The following is a 23,277-nucleotide window of genomic DNA, read 5'->3' as shown; positions in this document are numbered from 1 at the left end:
TCCCAGGCAATTCTAAACACAAAACACAAGAACAATAGCTCAAAGGTCTCCAAGGGCTCCTACTCATGACTCTCCAGAGTGGAACGATACTACAGACAGAGCCATGAACAGGGAAGAGAGCACTTTTGAGTAAAGCAAGACAAAAAGGGAAAGAATTAGTGGAGACAAGTTTGGAAAGAAAGCAAGCCTCCTTGTTATAGAGGACCAGGAATGGAAAGATAAGCTGAGCTGGCCACTGTGCTAAGCCCATCCCGTAGGTGTAACTCCGGTGGCAAGTCAAAAGAACATCCAGTTTCTCTCTAAAGATAATGGATCTCTCTGCCACCTAACCTTCTGATATTGCAACTTCACGTTTCAAGTTGGAGTGTCAAATAGGGACCTGGTTCCTCCAAGACCCCTTTGTGAAAGACACAGTATGGTTACATATCCTGAAGTTGTAACATTATGGGGTGGGTTTGTTGTGGTTTTGGGGTTGGTTTGTTTTGTTTGGGGTTGGTTTGTTGTTTTGTTTTGGGTTTTTTTTGGGGGGGGGCATGCGGACACACACGTAGTTTTGTGGTGGGCTTTTTTGTTTGTTTTGGTGTTTTTTTTTTTTAAAGAAGCTATGGGAAATCTTTTAGTAGAATTTACTTCCTCTGGCTCAACTCCTAACAACGTGTTTCGAAGACTCAGAACTTCAATACCCCGCGTTGTACAAAAAGCCATTTAGAACATTAAGGGGCTTCTCAACTTCCCTGTTCCAGGCCATCCCTTTAACTTCCCTAACCTACCTCTCTGTAAGGAGACCTACCTTGGGGTGACTAGGTCATCTTGTCCCCTTATAGTTCTGTAACCAGCTTTATTATATTCTGTAACCAGCATCTCACAGATGCTTTGTACGCCATCACACTTAGCCCTAGTTTATTCCCAGCATAGCTTCTTCTGCCAGCAACTATTGGGCCATGTTGATTTCTAGGCCAAGGGAAAAGGTGGATTCCACCAGAAGGTTAATGACAAATTTATGCATCTCTTTTTCTATGATTATATATTGTTGAAAAGTGAAACAAAACCCATCACTAGTTCTGAAATGACTCAGTGACCTTGGCAGGAGCCAGGCTGGATTAACCACCTGATCTGGGACTGTTAGCTGTGTGCTGTTGGCTGTAGCTCATTAGCACCAAGTATTTACACTCCTATTTGTAGCTGGTAGGCTGTATTTCAGGACCTTGTCAAATTAACAAGAGTGCCAGGTCATGCTCACCAGCGTATGGTTCAGAGTACTGGAGTACTCTGTGTTGAGGGCTAGTTTTACAAGCTCCATTAGTGAAATTGGGAGGGACTCAATACTAGAAGTGCAAGTGGTATACCTATGCCAGCAATTGCACCACAACCCTGTAGAGGTACATAAACTAATGAAAAAGCAAGCTCCTGTTAAGTATTAATGGAAAAGGCATGGCAGGATGAGACATAGACTCATTCAACACACTGCTCAGCCACTCCGTTCGCTCTAGGCCTACTTGATGGTCCCTAAGCAGCTGTAAAACTGAATTATGACTCTTGATATTAAGCACACATTGCAAAGTGTTTAGAAGAGGTGAAGCAGTGAGACTTCAAATTCTTCTGGGTCTTAATTCCTGTGCACTAGAACATTTGCCCTGCAAGTAAGCAAGACAAAACGCGACACTAGTCAACACCAGGAAGATGAGCAGATCTTGTCTACAGTCTAATGGCACTGATGGTCCAAGCTATGTGACCTAGTAACGCCTCCAATACTCCCACTAACTATAATGATTCCATCGATAAAAAAGGGAGGGGACTGGGGCTCATAACATGTATGAGGTGTGAAGTGGCTAATTCCCTCATTCACCAGCTAGAGCGCCATCACTGCGTGCCAAAACAAAAACCAACCTTTCTGACTTCTGTATGAAGACATCTAATCAGAAATGCAACCTTTAGATCCACCTTTCTGCCACCAGCACTACAAAGCTACTGACAGGAAGATACCCCACTATTGCTGTTTGTCTGTGTGCCAGAGCTGACAAAGGCTCAGTGTTGATTAGACACACTCACAGAAAGAAACGGGCATCTAGCGCTACTTAATAAAGATGGTATCTTTAGTTCCATAACTTCTCGAATCACAGCCTGATGAGGTCAGTAAGCTTCTGTGGGGAACAAAATAAATTTGCTCTTCTAATACTTTCTCTAAGCAGCCACAGGCTTTTGTCAGACACTTATTCCTGCAGAGGATTTGCTGTCATTGTTATGACACCCTTAGAGCCAACTGAAGTTCACCAAGAAAATGTTCTGCTCCTCAGAAGCTCATGTTGGCAGAGAAATACTGACACTTAAGAAAATCTCAGCCCCGGAAGAATACCGCAATGGTTAAACTACCTAATCATCTTCCTGCACTACTGAATTTGCTCAGAAGTTGATATTCTGCCTCTTTCTATTCTACTCTGAAGTTGGCTATGAAATGCTGCAGGCTGCACAGACTGACCTGAAGTTTACATCTGTGCCTATTACAGATAACCTTTACAGACACAGAGAAAGCAGATAGGAACGTGGTTCACTTGTGGTGGAATTCACTCCCATCAGCTTCAGTGTAGGAAAGCATTTGCTAACTTAGCAAACAGTTAAGGGGAGGAAAAGGCAACTTCTTGTCTTTGTTGAATGACAAGAATTGCTAGCAATCGGTTAAAAAGCAATCCAAGAATCATACCTAACATGCATCAGATTCAAACCTCTGCTGCTCAAGCCATTTAGTTCACTTACTCCTCTCCCTGCCAGCCACCTGAACCACGTTTCTTTCTACTCTCAGCAGCAGAACGGAGCCTCCAGCTGGGCTCCTCACCAAGGCCAGGGTGAAGAAGCACTGTTTGCTCTCCAGCAGCATCTCTTCTTCTCCTGGTCCCAAAAAAAGCTTCGCAGCAGGAAGCCCAGGAAGAAGTGGAGCTTTTCTCCGATGCATTCCCCTCGACACCTCCCCCTTACCATACCAGCAGGAGGGCTGCGTGCAGTAACCCACATCCTCTCCTCTCCAGTGGAATGAGCACGCATCCCCCAGGAGCACTGCAAGGCCAGCAAACCTCTTGGCAGCGCAGTACCTGCGGGTGCTGTACTGTCAGACAGCCAAGAAACAGTTTGTCACGAGGCAGCCCCCACCCCCACATGCAATTTTTGTTCAGGGAACAAATCTGCAGGCATATCATGCTAAGTCTTCTGTGTCTTGGTGGCAAATTCCCTCCCACCTACCACTCCCCTACTCTCTTCACACAAAAAAGTCTCCACACTGAACCTCCTCAACACCTTTGCCTTTATATGGATTTCCCCGAAAGGATCAGAGGAGGTGCCTTTTGCTAGTCAAGCAGCCTTGAAAATGATACTGTTTTCCAAGAAGGCCTTTTACATGCCTTCGATAATCCCAGAAGGGATTTATGTGGTTTCTTCCAGTTTCTCGTAATGCTGCAGTCACAGGCTTACGCAGAAAAATGGCTCAGGAGACAGACAACCTGTTAGATAAACTAACCCTAACCACTCTGTGATTCAGATCCATTAAATAAAGGTTATTCATAGGAAGTCTGGACTCAGACTCAGCAGGATGGGAACCCATAAAACCCAAAAAGACGAGGAAAGCAGCCACCTACAAGCCTGGGTTAGAGCTGTACCAAAAAGGTAAGTGAACTAGTAACGGAAAAAAACCACCTCAGACCGACGACAGCAATGCAGAACTTTGGATCCCTGGGCTACCAGTCACTTGCTGTCCTACCTGCTACCAAAAAAGAGGATCTATGTGCTCAAAAGAGGAGTAAGTAGGTCTAGGTATTCTACTCTGCTCCCTCAGAAGTAAGGGGTTTAGGTTTCAGGTTGCTGGGGCTTGGTTTTCTTTGGAGGGGGAAGAGGAACTAGAAAAGAAATGGACAAAGTTTTTCTCCAGGTCCTCTGTCGACACCAAATATAGCCAACAAACATACACACTATTAAAAACAGACAACGACCAACAGAGCGCGAAGGGAAGATCATAAAGTTAGATCTGACAAAGTTTTTAGGAAAGAAAAATCTTCTAAGGTCCAGTTGGCAATGATTGTAATAAGGAATCTAGGAATTTTCTCAAGGCTGCCATGTGATTCAATAAACAAGAGCTCAGAACTGCTGTACACAGTTACTGTGACTTCTTTGTAACAGGTTATTAATGCTGATTTTTAGTATAACATAATAGTGGAGACAGATATAAATAACATCAAAACATATGACTCTCAGTTCCCAGATAAGGAGGACTCTGATTGAGAAACTGCTGCCTTCCCAAGCCGTCCAGGCCACCAGGAAAGCAGCCGTACAATGGCTCATAGAAAGTGGGCCAATCTTGAAATATTAGTATTACAACATGAGGCTTTTCAAGCTGAATTCTTGCAGCTCTGGCAGGCAGGGAACTAGAAATAGAACGCTTTGGATTTAGGATCACACATGCAGAGATCTGCCTGTGAAAAACACCAAGAGCAAGTGCCAGAGAGTGTTTGAGCAGGGACCTAGGAAAACTGTCAAAAGGGGGGCGGGGGGGGAAGCAAGCCCACACACTTGTCAACAAGCAAAGGGAGATCAGTAGAGACAATTCATTAGCTTCTTCCCAAAAATGACTTTGTCGCTCATTCACTCCCTGCTGCAGCTCAGGAGCCAGGACACAAATGAACCCTGGAACAGGTAATGCCTTGCTCCCCTTCAGAGCAATAGCCAACATCAGATTTCAAATGAGAGATCTCTTAGCGCCGAGCAAAGTCAGGCAGGTCATTTCCTAGGCCAGTATAAAGGGTACCTTACACTTCCTTGCATTAAAGTCAAATGATCAAATTCAAGCAAGTTAAACACTCAGTCTGCTCAACTTGTAGGCAAATCGATTTGACGGTGCTGGTAGATGCTTATCGTCTGTGAATGGGAATAGAAAATTGCCCCTCTTTCAAAAGCTATTTATTTATTATTTGTAAGTAAACAACGCTCTTTAGAAGAGCAGCTTTTTTGCAGACTGCTTCAGAAATCATGTTTATTCACACTTTAAAAGATTAAAGCGACAAGGGAGTGGGAATGTGCTGCAGCTCTCTCTTAATTTTAAGTTTCTTGCCTGGCAGCATAGAAGTGAAACAGATATTTATTTTGAAATTGTGGGTAAAAAACATTAATAATAGGCCCACCACCAAATCCTCCAGCTGTTCAGCCCAAGCACCAAAACAAGTACAGAACTACCCATTTCATCTTCCGCTACAGCATAAGGACATGTATTCTGTCATGCTTCGCTCTTAATCTCCTCCTTGTAAGCCTCCATTCCGCGTTCAGGTTAAGAATGTTTTGCTCCTGTGCAAAACGTGAGCTTCAAAACCCCACCTACCCAGCTAATTACCAAACTTCTTTAAAAAAAATAAATAAATAAAAACCGGGCCTCTCTCCTTAAACCAACTGAAGTATTCAACTAACAGCACTATCACACGAGCCGCCCGTTGCACCCAACGGTGGTAGCAGGTACCTGGGTGGAAAGAGAGACATATACGTGAGTTGTGAAGGAAGCCTCCTGCGGCAGATGGTCAATGTGGTGGGATGGGAATGATTAAAAACTGTAAGCTTATGTATTTTCAACACTCTACCGGAGAGTAACAACGCGATTTGATTCTCACCCTTAATTTGTACATTCTCACGGGAATTTGGCAAGGTTGCTCTGAAGAAGAAAGTTTGAAGAACTCTTGCAAAAGACACCGCGCTATGCCAGATCAAGCAAGCTATCAGCTATTTACAGTCACTTCAAAGGACACAAAGGAAGCCATTTATTTCCACCATATCTGCACTTTTTAAAGAGAAAGCAGTTCGGACAGAGCTGGTCCTAACACCAGGGCTTACCAATACAGACCAACCAGCACAGCTATTCTAGAGTAAACGTTTAAGTATGATCACACTAGCCTGAATTAATTCACAACTTCAGAGACTATTCCAGGACACAGCAATCTCAGGAGGGAACACACATGTTGGGAAGTCATCCTAAACTTGTGCTACTGGGACGTCTCCTAGTGCAGGCAAGGGAAGTCCTCTGGCTCCCAGGGAAAGCAATCTCTGGTCTGCACCTTCCAAGCCACGCAGGAGAATGTTTAAGAAGCCTATTTTAAGCACAAGTTTCAGGAACTGTAAGGAGGCATAACTGGCTTAGCCACACTTGCAGGATTAAAACGCGCACCTAATTCTCCCCGCTATTAAGTAAAAGGACTCCTATGTTAACACACAAGAGTGCATTCCATCTCTTTCAAACAGGGCAAATAAAGTAATTGACATAATATTCATTTCTTCAGACACATTGCTACAAACAAAACCAGAAAAAAACCCCACAAGTCTCGCTACAGGTTAAGAACCCCATTATGCTATCTGGAGCCCAAATAATGGGGTGGGGGAAGAACAACCCTACGCCCACACATGCGGTGAAATCCAACTTAACCAGCCACCAGTTAAGTGACATAATTGAGTTTCCCAGATCCCACAGCCGAGGGAGGCTCTCCCTCATCTCTCCTTCAACAGCTCTGAACCCAAGTAACATTTCCCCATCGCTACACAGAAGCGGAAAGAGATAAAGAAAACCACTGCAGCACTGGTCAGTAAAAAGCAGGAGTATATTCACCTGCTATCCATGAAAACGGAATAAAGATGAGGAAACCAATGGGGTAACCCTCCAAATCCCCAAAATTGAGTTAAGCAGGAAGAAAGAGATCAAATGCCACGCTGTCAAAGCTCAGCACGTGGACAAAACAGCACCTAAAATTTAAGTGGTAATTTAAATTTGTGACCTAGAAAGACCACTCATCAATTTACAAAGTTCTTCTCCAGGCAACTTTTGCAGTTGATAAAGGTGAACTCAAGTATCCCCCGTTAGCTGAACTGTGGGGTCAGTGCGGCTGTACAGACAGATCGTCTCCCGGGGACTGAGCTGCTCGGCGGCACTTGGATCAGATCTCCCCGGGTACGACGAGCTCCGTGGCATTCCCGCTGCCTTCAGTTTTCCAGCACGGGAGTCCACACATCCAATCTGTTTGAAATTTCACTTAACTATGTCTTTGAAAGCACTTCCCTGCACAGGCCAGACAGCATTATTATTATCTGACCTGCTGAGAGAACAGATTCAAAAAGGCAGAAAAAAAAAAAAAAAGTTTTTTCCTTAGTCATAAGCAAAAGCTCCCAACAAGAACTAAGATACATTAGTCAGGTCAACACCTCCTACAATTAGGACAGGTCTGGAAAGCCTCAGTCCCATTCTGATGCAATTAATATGCACACTACACCGGAGAGGGAGAAAGGGTCACGTCTTTGCTGAGCCTGTGGTCCTGCGGGCAGAGGGAAGCCTAGGGAAAAAGACCTGTAACTCCGAAGCGCAGCACCGACAGGTGCTTTCAAACATATTTTAATACCCCGAAACTATTTATGAGTTGCAAGATCAAAGCGTCAATCAAAATTAACTGGAAGGCGAGCACAGAGGTGAGGTCGGCCGGCTGAGCCTATGAATGGAGCTAAAACGCCTTGTTTATCTCAGCACGTGTGTGCACACTAAGCCTGAAAGATACGGGTGACCGACCCGAGCCGCCCACCCCACTCCTCACCGTCAGCCCAGCTGAAAAAGCACCGAGAAGACACGGCCAAGTAACGGGCGCGGATTCCCGTCAGCGGTTCTCACTATAACGGATAGATGAGTGGAAAAAGCAAGAAAGAAAACAACCTTGCTTGGCACCCTGCCCACACACACATCCCAGGGCAGTGGGGAAAAGAGGCCAGGGGCACATACCAGCCGCGTATCAGCTTTCTGGCCCAGGGAACAGGCAGATGCCTAAAAACTGGCCGCTCTCTGTCCTGAATGCACCTTCCCAAACCCCTCTGCGAGCAGGAACCCAGGACGCCACTCTGCAGAGTTCCCTCACCTCAAGAAGGTAGATGCTGACCACCACCTAGCAGCACCCACCCCTGCACCCCCACCACAGGCATGAGCCGACCTTTCTTGAACTCCTCCAGCATGGCATCAAGCTTGGTGTCGTTGAAGACAAAGTGAAGTGGATGGTTGTAGAAGCGGGTGATGGTCTTGAGGGGAGTGCAGTCATCGGGGTCCACAAAAGCCAGGTCCTTAACGAAGAGCAGGTCCACGATGTTGGAGCGGTCACCCTCGAAAACGGGGATGCGGGTATAACCACTCTCCATGATCTCGGACATAGTGTTGAAGTCCAGCACTGCCTCAGCAGCGATCATAAAGCAGTCTCGGAGGGGAGTCATCACGTCCTCCACAGTCTTGGTGCGCAGCTCCAGGGCTCCTTGGATAATGTTGAGCTCCTCCTTGACTAGATCGTTATAAGGGTCGGTGACCCGCAGCATCTCCAGCAACTTCTCACGGTTATAGACCGTGCCGATCTCCTGACCCAGGACACAGTCCAGCAACTTGCTGACAGGGTAGGAGGCCGGGAAGGTCATCATCATGAAAAACTTGGTGAGGAAGATGGTGTTGGCGCCCACGGCCAGACCGTGCCGAGAGCAAATGGCCTGCGGCACGATCTCGCCGAAGATGACGATACCGATGGTGGAGACCACCACGGCCACCAGCCCGGAGCCGGCGATGTCGTCCAGCAGGATGGTAAGCGTGGTGTTGACAAGGACGTTGCCCAGCAGGAGGGAGCAGAGCAAGTAGTTGCCCTGGCGGCGCACGGGCTCGATGCGCTTGGCGTAGTTCTTCTCTTTGTCTGTGCCGCAGTTCTGCACGATGCGCAGCTCCATGGGGTCCAGGGCCATGAGGCCCAGGTTGAGGCCGCTGAACATGCCCGAGAGGCAGAGGAGGAGCGAGATGAAGATGACCTGCAGCCAGAAAGGCAGCAGGAACTTCTTCTCCTCGCCCACGATCATCTTGGTGTCCTCGCCGTCGTGGTAGATCCAGGTGGTCTCTCCCCAGGGCGGGGGCCCGGCCGGCCCCTCGGCACCCGCCAGCCCTCCGGCGGCCCCGGGCCCCAGGGCGGCGGCGGCGGGGGCCGAGACGGAGGTGCACAGGTAGTAGGACTTGCTCTTCTCCGTCTTGCGCAGGGGCTTGATCTCGATCTCGATGATGCCGGAGGTGCGGCGGTTGAGCACGATGTGCGGCAGGATGATGATGTCCGAGGTGCGGATGCCGCAGCGCTGCGGGGCGCCGCCGCCCGCCCCGCCGCCGCCGCCGCCCCCGCTGCCGCCGCCGCGCCCCGCCGCCCCCGCCGCCGCCCGCCCGCCCCGCCGCCGCTCGTGCTCCGTGAAGGCGATGCGCGACCAGGTCTCGTTGTTGATGTTCTGCCCGTAGACCCGCAGCTTCACCCGCGTCCGCTCGCTCACCCGCAGCGCGCCCCCCTCCATGAAGGAGACGTCGTCCGTGTCCTCCAGCCGCAGGCCGATGATCACCGTCTCCTCCGCCGCCGCCGAGGGCGGGGGGACGACGGCGGCAGCGGCAGGCGGTGCGGCGGCGGCGGCGCCCGGGGGCCGCCGGCCCAGGCAGCCGCCGAGCAGCAGCAGCAGCACCACCACCACCCGCGCCCCCCGGCCGCCCCCCGCCATGTTCCCACCGGGCAGCGCGGCCATCTTTAGTCAGGGCTCGGCGCCGCCGCGGCCCCACATCGCCGCGCGGCGCCTGCGGCGTGCCCCGGCTCCCCCGGCGGCGGCGGCGGTGGCGGGCGCGGCGGCGGCAGCGGGCGAGGCGGCGGGCACGGCTGCCCGCGGGACCCGACAGGCGGCGACTGCCGGGCCGGGCCGAGCCGAGCGCCGCCTCAAGCCGCTGCCCTCCCCGCCCCTCCCCGCCCGCCTGGCGGGGGCGGGCCCGGCACCGCCCGCCGCCAATCAGCGCCCGTCCCCCCGCCAATGGCGGCTCGGCCCCGCCCCGACGCCCGCCACCGCCTCCCCGGACCGCGGGGCGCGTGACTCCGGTGTGTACGCCAGGCGGTCGGGGGCGGGGCCAGCCGCGCGGCCGCGGCCAATGGCGACGGGGTTTCGGGGCCGGCGGGGCGGGGCTTGGGAGGGGCGCGACCAATGGGGGCTCGGTGCGGCCCGGCGGGCCGGGAATGGCGCGTGCGGCGCTCGGCGGGGCGGCCCGCGAGCCCCCGCGCCCGGGGACGGGGCGGACGGGACGGGCCGGGACGGGCCCGCACTCCCCCGCACTCCCCCCGCCACCCCTGCCCGGCCCGCTGCAGCTGCCGCTGTCCGGGACCCTGCCGCCTCGCTCGCCCCCCGCCGTGCCGCCCCTTATCGTACCCCCCACGCTACCTCGCCGCACCGGTCGGCGGTCGCGCAGCGCCCCCTGGCGGCCCCGTACGGCGCAGCCCGGCCCGGCCCGGCGGGGAACATCCCCTCGCCCTCCCGCCTGCGCCCTGCCCTGCGGCACCGTCCTCGGCGCCGGGGCTGCTGGCGGCCGGGGGCGGCGGGTCTCCCGGCACCGTCCGGCCGCGCCCGCTCCCCGCTGTGCCCCGAGCCGCCGCCGGCGCCGTACACGGCAACGAATTAAAGACTCAGCCGCCGCGCACCGGACCCCCCCGGGCACCCTCCGCCCCGCCGGGCAGCCCACCCCGCGCCGCGGCATCTCCTCAGCATCTCCTCAGCTTTGTCGAAATTGAACACTAAATATTAAATATTAAATATTAAATATTAAATATTAAATATTAAATATTAAATATGGATGAGCCGCACTCCACTCCCTCATCTCCGCCTTTTGCTCAGCCCCCCTGGGCACCTCGAGCCTGGTCAAATAGGGTCGGTGGAAGTGGGGACAGGGCCCTGGAGCTCCCACCGGGGACAGCCGAAGCTCCCCCGGGCTCTCGGTGCACTCCCCTGGTCTGTCCCGCCCGGGGGGACAGAGGGCTGATGGGCCCTGATTCGGGAACAGACCTGTAATTTCAGTGTGTGGTTACGTCCCACCACCCTGAAAGCCGGCTGCTTCCGAGGCCTCAGCTGCGGTGCCGCCATCCCAAATGCCCCACGGCCCAGCCATCGTCACTCCGCTTTCCATCAGCCATGAGCAAAGGATACAGTTTGGCAACCCAGACAGACAGGGACAAACATCTCTCAGGGCATCCAGTATGGCTCATGGTGGCTGACGTCGCATTTTGGGTTCAGAGGAGGTAAAGCAGCCTCCCCTCCATTTAAGTGCGTGGAAAATGGGAGAGTAGAGGATTGCGCAGGACAGCCCAATACGGCGGGGAGCACAGCACAGTGCCCTGGGGGCTGTAGCCAGGAATTGTTCCTGATCCCAAACCTCATTCAGCTCATCCTGGGGCAGTTCTGCAGGTCTGTTCCCCCAGGGAGGTGTCAGATGCCTCCAAGCATCCCTGATGCTCGTGACTTCCCTGATGCAGGTGACTCCCTGCTAACCACAGTGAGCAGGGATGGGGGATCACTCCTTTTTCACCTCGCGGTGAACCAGAGCACCGCAACTTCTGGTTCCTGCCCCACAGCACCCTCCCTGCCTGCACAGGGAGAACACCGATGCTCCAGAGCAGGGGATTTGGCCCATCTATCTCTGCAATCACCAAAACACCCAGGCCAGTGTTGGACAGATTGTTTTGGGGTTCCTCACGTGGGACAGTGTTGCAGGACCTCCTCTTTTCATGGCTTGGGGGCTAAAAAAACCCAAGGCTGTGCAGACACAAGCAAAGCCAGGCAAGGACACCCCCACATCTACAGAACTCCCGCTCTAATGTTCATAATCAAAGTCAAGTCTTATTAGCTGCTTCCTCCCAGAAATGCTGAGAATTTGGAAAAAAACAGTGCTATGCAAATACAGTGGCATTTAGCTGTGGCCTTTTTCCGTATGCATGCAAGGGGGGGACCTCGCTGTGGGCGCCCGTCTCCCCGGGCAAGTTGAAAGGCCACGGCAGGGACTCATGTGTTTTTAATGAAGGGGTCTGCAGGTAGGAACACCACCACCACCCCCGCCCCATCTGCTCTTCCGTTCGCTCTGGGGAGGCTCTCTTTGATAGCAGGAGCTAATTGCCGCAAACCTCCTGGGATGGTCTGTTTGGGGACTTTGAGAAAGTCATTTCAAGTAATTGCAGAAGAGGGCTATGCCGGGCTGGGATTAAACAGCATCTTGGTTGCGTTTTCAGCAGGTCCTTCCCAAGGTCCCACCAGTGAGGTCCTTCCACACAGTTTCAGACTCCCAAAGGCTGGTCTGCCAGGAACCCTTACCTGAAGCCAGCTAATACATGCCCTGATGACTCCAGATAACACCAAGGATTATTTTTTAAATCACAGTATGGCTCTAAACCCAACAATTTACAAATTTTTGTACACCCAGTAGGTCAGACTCATGGTCTTGCCCAAAGCCAAAAGGACAGGCTGGCAAGGTAACTTTCCAGGAAACCATATTTAGAGGCATTTTTATATGTTTAATCTCTAAATTGTGAATTAATTGCTCCCCTAATTTGCTGGTTGCAGTGGGCAGCTTAAGCAGTCCACAGTGCTTAAGAAGTCCTTCAAAATCTTGGGATTATTTTTACAATCATAATTTTTTTTGTAATGGTCCAAATTTTGTCAGGAATTAACACTGGAGGCCTGATGAGCCCTCCTTGTCCCGGAACAGCTCTTGCTGGGAGCCACATTTACCAGGGATTTGACAGCTTCATCTACAAGTAGAAACCATCTTGTATCTCCCCTGAGACAGATGGTAAACTGCCTTTTCTAGCCACGTCACCCAAGATGGGGTATTCCGCAGTTCTGTTTCCAACAGAGAAGAAGAGCTATTGAACATCTCAGCCTTTCACGCCTGTTTCTGGATTCCCTGTCTCTGTGCAACAGTCGGGTGTTACCTGACTGCTGACGCTTTTCATTCCAGATGTTCTGGAAATGCCTCCCCGCCAGCTGAACCCTCCTCAGCCACCGCTACAGCTACTGCAGACCATCCTTGGCACTAGCCCACTTTTCATTTTGACCCCAAATATTTTATTGTTTGCTTTTTTACCTTCCCCCACGCCACAGCAAGATGCCGTTTAAATGGCAGAGAGGGGAAATTTGGTGCTTCCTGGAAAAAAACAGTGTGTGAGGAGGGGTGGAAACGGTCCCTCATTTCTAAGCTGAGCTACTCACCCAAGGGCTCGGGTGCCGCTGCTTTTCAGCAGCCCCCAGCCTTTCCCAAATGGCCTCTGTGGGACGGAGCATGCGGGATCCGCACGGGGAGGCGGGAGGGCAGCCCATCGCTTCCCACCGCAGCCTTGATGCCCTGGCTCCTCGGAAACGCCCCTCGCCCCTCGCTCTTCGCCCGCTGCAGGCCACGGCCGGCAGAATCGCCGCATTTCCCCGCAAAACCCTGCAGGTGCGATCCTCGCAGAGGACTCGGGTCCTTCCCGCTAGGTGGAGTCCGGGGGAAAACAGAAACTTCAGCGGCCACGCACAAGGGAAAGGAGAGAAATTCCCGTCTCCTGGAACGGGCTGCGGGGCTGGGAGAAACGGGGTGGGGAGCTGCGCCTGGGGCATCCCCTGTCCCGAATGCAACTAACAGGGGCATCCTTTGGGTGCCACGTTGAGTTCTTCACGGAAAAGCAGGGCAGGCTGAGCCCCGGGAGGTGACCGGTCCTTCTCACCCACCGCCACCGGCAGACGCTCGTTTGCAGCCGCCTTACGGAGCTGCTCAGCCCACTGCGGGGGGCTTGCACGGAATTTGTCTCTTGGATGCTCGTGGTTCCCTGCGAGTGGAGGGTTAGCACGGGGAGGGCAAAAGAAGAAAAAAAGCAACTGGGGTGCTTATCGCTGCGGGGTCCCCAGGACCTCAAGTTGGAGGCAGGCGGAGGGGTGCACGCCGCAGGTCAGGCCCTGTGCGGCGCCAGAGCCTCCTTTCGCACCCTGCTCTGCCAAGCTGCCTTCTGCAGACATCTCCGTCTGCTCCGTGGGCTCGACACGAGCACACAGCTTCTGCCAAACCCACGCTAGACCTGCTGTCCCACCTGCGGGGACCCACGACCCCTTTCCCACAGAGACCCTCCCTTCCTGCATGTCCAAGCCATGTCCCAGCCCCATAGCGAGGGGACCCACAGCATGGCTGCCCATCCTCACTGCAACCACTCACAACCTGCCCCACCAGCCCCAACAGGAAAGCACAAGACGCCATGGGCCCCATTGTCCCAGCCACGATCATTTGAGCTCGTTCGTTTATTTGCTCTCCAGTGGAAGCTGCAGGCTGCTGGGGACACATCCTCCTGCCCCGCTGGCATCTGCTGGCGCGGGGGCATCGCTCGCCACTCAGCAGCACCCGGAGGGACCACATGTGCCACCAGGACGGCAGGCAGGACCTGGGGCCGCCAGCTGCTCCAGCAGCTGGAAGGGATCGCAGATCTTCTCCTGGAGGGCAGAGAACAACCCAGGGCAGGATCAGGCCAGAGGGACGCAAGAGGTATCCCCCCCTGAAAGTGGTATTCCCCCCGACTGGTTCCCTGCCAGCGGGGCAGCCCAAGCAGACCCTCCATAGCTAATGAGGGGCAGCCCCAGGGCCACTCCAGCTGCTTTTCACTGCCTCAAAGAGGATACCAAGAGCTTCTCTGGGACATGAGCTCTGCTTTTATCTGTGAAACGCCTCCTGCTTGGACAGGGACCCAAGAACGTCTCCCCCTCCCCAAGTACAAGGTTGTGTTTCAGGGACACGCAGCTGCAGGGTGTTATCTCCCTCATGTACCCATGATCCCTGCTCCCCAGCCTCTCCTGGCCCATCTGCAGGCTGGAAGGACCACCGAGGGGAGGAGGAGAGAGGCTCCCAGCAGATAGAGGTGCTTTGTGCTGCAGGGTCAGGGCTGGCAGCCAGGGCCGAGCTCACATCAGCAGCTGGGAGGTGCTGGGAGAGCAATGGGGAAGAAGGAGCCACAGGGACGGGGCATCACCTCCCTGGGAAAGGCTCTCCCCAGCCATCTCCTGGAGAAGGGATTAAGCAGGTCCAGCTGTCAGCCTCGGCAGCCCCCCTGGACATGTTGGGGGAGGAAAGGGTTCTCATGCCTGGTGGTTAGAGCAGACACCCGCCCCCGGTCTTTGGAGGGCTGCAACCTATGCTGGGGTGCAGTTGCCCAAACTCAGGCACCAGGCACCACCTTTGGTGCCTCATGGGCTCCTGCTCGGCCCAGAAGGACTCTGGTCTCTTGGTGTCATGCCATAGCCCTGCTGATACCCCAGGGCAACTCTTGATGGCACATGACACCATGTCCTCATCCCTGAACCCAGCCATGGAGCTGCCTGCTACCAACCTTCACCCCCTTGGGACAGCAGCCCTGTGGTGCGGTAGTGCTGGCCCCGCCAGCTCGGATCAGGAATTCCTCAGCAAACCTAGAGCTCCGCAAGATCGCAGCCATCTCAGCATCCACATCCACCACCTCTCCTTCCTGGGGACAGAGGGACAGGCACAGGGCTGGGGTCCAGGATACACAGCCCAGGGGACTCCAGCCACCTAGTCAGACAGTGGGTGGCAGGCAAAAGCAAGGTTTCCCAAAGCCTTGAGAAACACCCACAACAACCAAGCAGCTGGCTCCAAACCCCCTTGTGAAGCCACCACGGATGTCCTGCTCCCACCTCCACCCCAATGCAATGCATGGGTTTGGCTGCCCCAGCCCCAGCCCTACAGACCAGGACTGCTTGATATCCCGGGGACCCTCACCCCGTACCTTGAAGGTGAAGTTGGCGTCAAACACCAGTTCTCGCTCGTGCCCCACGATCCCACCATTGTAGATGACCTGTCCTGGCCCAGCCCGGCTACTACCCGGCACCTTGAACAGGCGGAAAGTGGCAGAGACAAAGCGGCAGTCACCTGCAAGAGAGAGCATGGTGGGTTGGGGACCGAGCACCCAGATTGGGAACCATCAGAGCCTGGGATCCCAGCACAGCTCCCCACATCTGCCCAGAGCTGACGGTCCCTGGTCAGACCCTCACCGATGACATCCTCCAGCTCCTTGTCGCCGATGGTGATGGGGCTGGCAGTGACGAGGCACGGGGGGCTGAACCCCACCTCCTCGGCGATGCTGTACAGGTCTCTCCAGTACAGGGCTCCCGCCAGGCACTCCCCTGGCATGAGACAGCAGACACCGATGATGGTGGCAAAGGTCCGGTCCCCCCGTCCCATGCCACCCTCATCCCAGAGCCCTACGCACCCCACAGCACCCTGTGCTTCCGGACAGACTCGCTCAGGCGCTGGTTGGCGTAGACGTCACTGAAGTACATCTCTCCCCCAGGCTGGAAGGCAGCGAGGAGTGAAGGGAGACCCCGAGAAGCAACAGGACAAAAGGTACAGGGAGAATGGGCAACCCCCAATGCTACCCTGCTCGGGACCCTCTGCAGAGGTGTCCCCTGGCCCCATCCTGCATCCCAGCCTTGTTGAATCCCGTTCTCTGCATCCCACCAGGACCCCAATGGCAGGGCCACTCCAACCCTGCTTTGCTCCTGCCGCAGGCGCCGGCCCTGGCATTACCTTCAGCACACGGTAGGCCTCCCGCAGCACGGCCCTCTTGTCGGGAGCGAGGTTGATCACGCAGTTGGAGCTGGGGTGGAGAAGACCGAGGCTCATTTGCACCCTCTCATATGCTCACCACCACGGGCTGCTGCAATTCCACCGGCTGCTGCACGTCCCATTGCTTCATGCAGGATTTGGAGATGGCAACTTGACCATGAAAAGGGCAGTTTCTATATTCCCAAGCTCTATCCTAGACTCTGCCTTGGGATTTTTCCTTTCCTAATGTGTGCTCCTGAAGCGAGCGACCCATTGGGATGTAGACCTGGACGCCAGCCCATGGCCCCTGGCAACAGCAGGACTGGGGGTGGCAGTGCCCTACACGGTACCTACATGATAATATCGTAGCTCTCGTCAGCCAGCCCGGCATCACTCAGCTTCTCCATGTATCCCTGAAGGAACTCCACATTTGGCTTTTTGTAGCCAAACTTGTCCATGTGGTAGGCAATGTGCTTCTTCGCCACCTCAACCTGGGAGGAGGAAGGGAACGGTGGTGGGGGGATGCTGGGGGGACGAGGGGAAGCCCTGGCTCCGCGCCATACCTGGCCCTCAGTCATGTCTATCCCGGTGACATGGCCCCACTCCCCAACCATCTGGCTCAGCAGGTAGCAGTCTCTGCCGCTGCCGCTGCCCAGGTCCAGGATCCGGCACGATGTCAGGCACTCGGGGATCACCAGACCACAGCCATAGTACCTGGGGGGATGCTGAGCTGAGCCAGATGGAGTTGCCCCCACGGTACGGGGGTCCGGGGGGCTGCAGCCCATGGGGAGGCAGCAGCAGAGGGGAGACCCCGCGGTTTACCTGGCCACCACCTCCTCGTGGACATTCTCCAGAGCATCTCTCACCGCCTTGGGAAGGGGCCTGGCCAAGGTGATGCACGCATTGGTCTTCAGGTCCGCCGACTTCTGCAGCCTTTTGCCATAGTAATCCTGAGATGGGAAGGACAGAGGCCACCAAACTATGGCAAGCTGTGCCCCAGAAGCTCTCCATGCACCAAAACGTTAGGTCCATGCCTGCGCTCAGCTGGTATGTGCCCCCAGTGCCCTCCGGCATTAGCGCTCTCATTTGCACCCAGGTGAAAATTAGGCTAACATCAAGTGTCCCTTTGCCCCCCTCCTCCCCAGCTCCCCTCGCTTGCGCTCACAGACATGTCTGCGCAGTAGGGATTTAATTCCCATTTGCAGTAACTTCGCAGGCTGCAGCCCCCATTTCCCCAGCTGAAGAGGGTGCAGGGAATGAAGGCAGGGAAATGTGGGGCTCCCCAGTCCCCCCATCCCTGCAGGAAACTGGAGCAAAGCAGCCGACTGCAGCTAATGTTTTTATCTGGGCCCCGAAATGAGCTTTGTCCTCTGACGGCAGCGGGCTTCCATGGGCAGCCTGGGCTCAGCCGGGGGGGGCCAGCCAGCCACCCCGTCCCTCCGCCAGCTCCCGCCCGTGCCCCTCACCTGCCCGTCCCTCCGCCAGCTCCCCCCCGCGCCCCTCACCTGCACCTCCCGGTGGATCTGCTCTCCGCAGGGGGCTGCCACTGCAACGGGAACGAACGCGGGGCTGGGGCCCGACGCCACAGCGATGGGCACTACGCCAGGCCCTCCCGAAGGCCCTAAACCTCCCTCTCTTCCCTCAAATACAGGAACTCTTTTTGCCTCCCCCCCCAGCCCCGAGAGAGACACACCCCCCCAAAAAAAACTTGCAGCCCAGTGGGATGCTCCTGGGGGCACATGACAGCATCCCCCCTCCCCAATATCCCCAGGTGCCCTGGAGACACGATCCCCCAAAAACTTCGCCGCAGGGCAAATCCTTCCCCCGCCCCCCCGCTTTGCCGAGAGCCCTGGCCCCAGGGGTGTCCCCGGGGAGACCCCAGCACCCCGCAGCCGGGGCCCCGGGCTGTCGTACTGCCTCGCCGCCTCCGGCTGCTGCGCCGCTGCCGCCCTCTGACCGCCCCGGGACACGCTCCGCCCCGGGACACGCTCCGCCCCGGCACCCTCCGCCGTCCCGGGACCCTCCACCGCCCCGGCACCTTCCACCGTCCCGGGAGCCCGCGCCGCCCCGGCCCCCTCCGCCGTCCCGGCACCTTCCGCCGCCCCGGCCCCCTGCCCGGCCCCGGCCCCCCGCGCCGCCCCGCATGGCCCCAGGCACGGCGTGGGGGGAAGCTGGCCCCGCTCCCACTGGGGTGACGCTGCCGTAACCCACGGTCCGAACCTGCACCCGCACCCCCAAAAAGCCACCCACCCTGCTGCCTCCCCATCCCCAGCAGCTCCGCACCCCCCTGGCACAGCCCTGCCCCTGCTTGCCCCAAGCGCAGGTGCTCTGGCCCCTGCATGGCACGGGACTTTGGAAGGGAAAAGCCACCTACAGCAAGGACACACTGCAACTGCAAAGGAGCCCCCAGAGCTGAAGCACAATGGGGGACACCGGGGGGCCAGAGACCCACCATCCCAAACAGCCACCTTCCCTGCACAGGGACCACGAGCGATGGCATTCAGCACAGACTCTGCCGCAGTTTGGTGATGTTCAGGGTGGCTTTTATTCCCAGCAAGTGAATTACAGCTTCTCCAGCAGCTCAGGGAAAACCCTCATTCCCAAAGTGCATCTGCAAAGCTGGGGATCAGGACCCCTCCCAAGGCAAAAATAGCCACCGTGGCCCCTGGACTAACAGTGGCACCTCCAGGGGGACACCGGAGCTGTGGTGCCACCAGGTGAAACTCAAACAGGCAGTGGCACTGGTGGAGATGGTGAAATACAGCCCGGGAGAAGGCTCTGCAACACAGGAGCCAAACTCCAGCAGTACTCCAACCGGAACGTATCAGGCCGATGCCTGCTCTCAGCCTGCCTTCTCCTATCAGCCGATGAAAAGCTCACTCGGGCAAACAAGTGCTTCCCGTGTGCTCCAAGTGCTCCAGATAAGTGACTTACCAAAAACAAGACACAGTATTTATAGCCTGGGCCTGATGTCGCTCCCTGGGGTGTGAACAGGAGCCTGGTTGCTAGTCCTCCAACACAGAGCAGTGCAGAACCGATGCTCTCCCGCCTGCTTCCCGGCCAGGCCTTTGGATACTTTCCCAACCAGATAGGAACACACACCACAGCCAAGGCTGCTTCATCAAGAGCTGGAGCAGCAGCCCAGGAAGAGGAATGCAGTTGAAGGCCGAAGGCAGTGCAGATGGGTTGGCAAGGGGATGACGTTCCAAACTCCGTCAGAGTGGAAAATAAGATAACCTCCGAGCAGGACGCTGGTCAAACCACATCCAGCTGGACTGCTGACAGAGGTGTGTGCCCAGATTCCCACTTTCAGAAATCCTGGCCTGGGACTGGCACCTCAGTCTACACTGGAGCACCTCTCTCACCCACCCAGGCACTTACAGCTCCAAATGATTAACATGCCCTAAATAAATTGCACTCTGTGCCATCTCTGTGTCTAAATACAGACCAGCATCAAACTGCAGGCACCTGTATTTAAAACCCACAGTTCAGTTTTATGCATTTCTTGCCAGGGGTGCAGGTGTGGGTTGAGCAACTCACACTACATGAGAAGTAAGTGGACACAAGAATTGCTGGGGGGAGTGAAGTTTCAGGTAAGTTTGTTTCAGTTAGGTGAGCATTCTGGAGCAGAGATGTGGATGGAGGCACGTGAGAGGGGCCCACGTGCCCAGAAACACAGACTCTGCACATATCCCAGCTGACATCCATCACCATCCAGACACAGGTCTGAACCCCGGGGTCTGGAGGGGACAGGATGCTTCGCTGCCCTCAGTGCCAGTCGAGATGTCCTCGTGCCTTCCGCTACGCTTCATTTCAGCAAGTGACTCAGCTGGTCCTGTAGGTTTGACGACTGCTCGACACTGGGGACCAAGCAAGAAGAGGTTCATGGTGAGATCTGCTCCCCAGACCATGGCGTGCTGCCTGCACCCAAGGCACCAGAACAGCTCTAGCGCTGACACTACAGCAATGAGACACCCTGGGGTTCCCCAACCCACCCATGTGTCCCCAGAGGCCAAACCTCATCTTGTGCACCCATAAGCAGACAGCTCTGCTCTACACAACCCTCATCTCCTGTCACAAACAACCTTACAGGCTCTATCGTGTTAATGAAACAAAAGGAAGTTTTGGTGTAAATCATCCCTTCAACTCAAATCCCATCTCTTCACAATACTGAAACACTACCTCGCTGGGCCAGCATCTCTTTCAAAGGCAGCTGCAAAAACCTTTTTGCTCTGTTTTCCCTCACCCTACTCCATCACTTTTCCCTCTCCCATCAACCCCCACACATGTCCCCCGGGTCTTCCTGGCATTCCTTCAGCTGAGTACTCACTTTTTCTGAATTGCTTCTTGCCTAGATGAGAAAAGAAGACAAAAAGAGCATTAGAAAAACAAAATCTCAGCAACAAGGTTCATGTTAAGTTGAAGGAAAGGGACTTGATCAAGGGCTCAGGAGGCCAAAACCCCGGTGTGTTTCTGGATTAAGTCCTGAGAGGACAGCAGCAGCACTGGCTTCTCCCCCTTAGCCCCAGATGCGTCACACACTCTCACAGGAGACACAGTGCATGGCAAACAGGAGGCAAAAATCTCATCTCCCACCCCAAAACAGCCTAAACTCCAGCAGAGCTGGAGAGGGCTGGAAGATCCCAGCTCCAGGGTCTGCTCAGCTTTGCGGAGCCAGGCAAGAGGGATCGGTCTGAGTGGGCTTCATGCAAAGTCTTTAAGTAGAAAGAAAAGGATTGAGGGATCCACTCAGCTCCCCAGAGGTGTTCTCTACTTACTGGTACTGTAGATGAGTTGTTATTATGGCCATTTTCCTTAAACTCTGTGGAGAACAAGACAAAGAATAAAAGTGTGATGGGAGCAGTTCAGCAGAATCACAGGGCAAGCTGTCCCAATGCCCCGGGGAGTTCCTCCAGCACCGCCATCACTGTACCATTGCACCACCTCTGAAACACCCCCACCAGTATCCGTCAGCAGTGGCATGCTCCCCTCTTCTTTCCCAATGACAAGCACAGACACTAAGTGCTTTGTTTCAACCCATGGTCCCTTGAGCTTTCTGGTACAGATGGCACAGCTTTAGGGCTGGCTTGAGCTGCAGGATGCTGGAAGGCCAGCAGCGCACACGGGTTTGAAGAAGCACTAAACTATTCTGGCCACCAGCCCTGCTGCCTGAACTCATATATTTCATTACCGGGCTCCAGTACTCTGCTTGCATATCTCTTCTTATAACCCTCCTCTCCTCCTGCCCACTAGAAACACTGTTGCTCTACCAGACAAACACAGCTTACGTCTTCCGAGTGCAGGATGGCATCTTCTTGCATCACCATGTTTCTAGCAGCTTGACCCAGGAGCTGAAAGACAAACGCACACACCAGAGTGAGAGGCAGCACCTCTGCGTTCCTCGGGACGCTCGTGATGGCCGCACAGCAGACCTGCACGCAAGGCTGATGGTCCGGGAGCCCCAGGTGACACTTGTGGGGAGCACAGTGGTGCGGTGCCCAGCCCTCAGGGCACACAGGCGCACGAAGGGCCCGAGGCACCGCTCCAGCCTGTCACCCTGCAGAGCTGCCATGCGCTGAAGGCAGCCTCCCGCCTCCCACCACTTCCCCGGCGCTGCCAGAGACACCCGCGGCCCAAGTGCCCTTCGGCGGTGCCCCGCCGGCACAGCCATGGCCGTAGGCCGGGCCGCGTTGTGCCCGTCCCCTGCCCCGTCCCAGGGATGTCGCCCGTCCCCTGGACTACGGCTCCCAGCATGCCCCGCGCCACCACAGACTACGGCTCCTAGCATGCCCCGCGCCGGGCCGCCGCTCCCGCTCCGCAGCCGGCAGGGCTGGGCCGGGCCCTGGAGCCTGCACCCGCCGCTCACCTCGGCGCTGCGGGAGCCCTTCAGCACCTGCTTGGTGAGGGCGATCACGTCGGTGCCGCAGCTCGTCACCTTCTCGGTCAGAAGCCCCTTCACCGAGTGGCCGAAGCGCGCCTGGGCGTCCGCCGCGCCCCCCGCCGCCATCTTGCCCCGCCCGCTCCCCGCCGGACGCCGCTACGGCGAGCGCCGGGGGCCAGAAGAGCCGAGAAGGCGCAGGGCCCGCGGCGGGCGGGGGCATCGCTCGCCCTCGGGGCTCTTCTCCCCCCGTGGCCTCTCCCCGGACACCTCCGACTCGGACATCACCCTGGGCACGGGCACCCCGGGGTGCACAGCACTGATCAGTGCTGACCAGGGCTGCACAAGGCTTCTCAGCACTGACTAGTTCTTGCCCGGGGCCGACCAGTGTTTCTTAGGGGCTGCCCAGTGCCCACCAACGCCGATCACGGCTGCCCACCGCTGCCCATTGCTGCCCAGCACTGACCAGGGCAGACGATCAGGGCTGACTAATGCCCCCAGCCCAGTGCTTGCCCAGCACTGCCTAGTGCTGCCCAGGGCTTCTCAGCACTCCCCAGTGCTGCCCAGTGCCGCCCAGTGCCCCAGCCCCATGCTGCCCGTCCCCTCCCAGGCACGTGGAGGGGCTCCCAGGCTGGGGACGGACCCCAGTGTCCCTTCCCCATCTGCGCTCATGGCCCCCAGGGGAGACACCGAGGGCTCAGCTGCCCCCACACCCCTGGGAACAGAGCCCCGAGGAAGGATCCATCCCTGGGTGTCCCCTGGCCCGCAGCCCGCTGGACGTGGCTCCGCCACAGCCACCCGGTGCGGCCATGGCCCCCCTGCCCTCGCCCCCCCCCCCCCCCCCCCCCAGGTGCCCAGCTGCAGAGCTGGCCACAGGCCCAGCGCCCGGTTCCCCCCCTCCACATCTCGCTCGATAAGGAGCCGAGCCCGCCTTGGGGTCAAGGCAACGACCCTGCAGCCGGTA

General features: G+C 56.0%; 3 protein-coding genes across 6 annotated transcripts in view; all 3 read right to left on the bottom strand.

The window, feature by feature from the left end:
* The window catches only part of CNNM2 (cyclin and CBS domain divalent metal cation transport mediator 2), a 120,000-nt gene extending 110,368 nt beyond the window's left edge, over positions 1-9,632 (bottom strand). The window contains exon 1 of one of the 4 annotated variants that reach the window (XR_012587470.1): positions 7,983-9,629. Coding sequence is in view for 3 of the 4 variants with exons in the window: in XM_074590554.1 (XP_074446655.1) it covers positions 7,983-9,573 (1,591 nt within the window). In the remaining variant the exon portion in view is untranslated. Of the gene's footprint in view, positions 1-7,982 lie in introns of all 4 variants that reach the window. The other 3 variants (XM_074590554.1, XM_074590552.1, XM_074590553.1) reach the window with 3 other exon arrangements.
* A 4,455-nt stretch (positions 9,633-14,087) lies between these two features.
* On the bottom strand, positions 14,088-18,391 carry AS3MT (arsenite methyltransferase). The gene is made up of 11 exons (XM_074592044.1): positions 18,350-18,391; positions 17,941-17,981; positions 17,258-17,385; positions 16,999-17,149; positions 16,790-16,926; positions 16,418-16,487; positions 16,101-16,182; positions 15,883-16,014; positions 15,618-15,760; positions 15,204-15,338; positions 14,088-14,313 (listed from the first exon to the last, which is right to left on the bottom strand). Coding segments are annotated over exons 1-11 (1,119 nt in total). The 5' UTR covers positions 18,351-18,391; the 3' UTR covers positions 14,088-14,214.
* Positions 18,392-18,952: 561 nt separating this feature from the next.
* Positions 18,953-22,467, bottom strand: BORCS7 (BLOC-1 related complex subunit 7). The gene is made up of 5 exons (XM_074592043.1): positions 22,302-22,467; positions 21,724-21,786; positions 21,214-21,257; positions 20,766-20,786; positions 18,953-20,295 (listed from the first exon to the last, which is right to left on the bottom strand). Exons 1-5 carry the CDS (start codon positions 22,440-22,442, stop codon positions 20,244-20,246), a joined length of 321 nt encoding a protein of 106 aa, XP_074448144.1. The 5' UTR covers positions 22,443-22,467; the 3' UTR covers positions 18,953-20,243.
* Positions 22,468-23,277: the final 810 nt, after the last annotated feature.

This window comes from Larus michahellis, chromosome 6 (assembly GCF_964199755.1).
Source record: "Larus michahellis chromosome 6, bLarMic1.1, whole genome shotgun sequence".
Taxonomy (NCBI): Eukaryota; Metazoa; Chordata; class Aves; order Charadriiformes; family Laridae; genus Larus; species Larus michahellis.
Note: the sequence above shows the minus strand (reverse complement) of the source record. Positions and strands in the feature narration are given on the sequence as shown.

Excerpts from the sequence above, each read along its gene's own strand:
- BORCS7 (XM_074592043.1), bottom strand. The coding sequence starts at position 22,442 with ATGGCGGCGGGGGGCGCGGCGGACGCCCAGGCGCGCTTCGGCCACTCG. Across the intron at positions 21,258-21,723 it reads CCATCCTGCACTCGGAAGAC|AGTTTAAGGAAAATGGCCAT; the intron begins GTAAGCTGTGTT and ends TGTTCTCCACAG. Across the intron at positions 20,296-20,765 it reads CAAGAAGCAATTCAGAAAAA|TGTCGAGCAGTCGTCAAACC; the intron begins GTGAGTACTCAG and ends CTTGGTCCCCAG.
- AS3MT (XM_074592044.1), bottom strand. Across the intron at positions 17,386-17,940 it reads AGATCCACCGGGAGGTGCAG|GATTACTATGGCAAAAGGCT; the intron begins GTGAGGGGCGCG and ends TTCCCATCTCAG. Across the intron at positions 16,488-16,789 it reads GAGAGCTACGATATTATCAT|CTCCAACTGCGTGATCAACC; the intron begins GTAGGTACCGTG and ends TCTCCACCCCAG.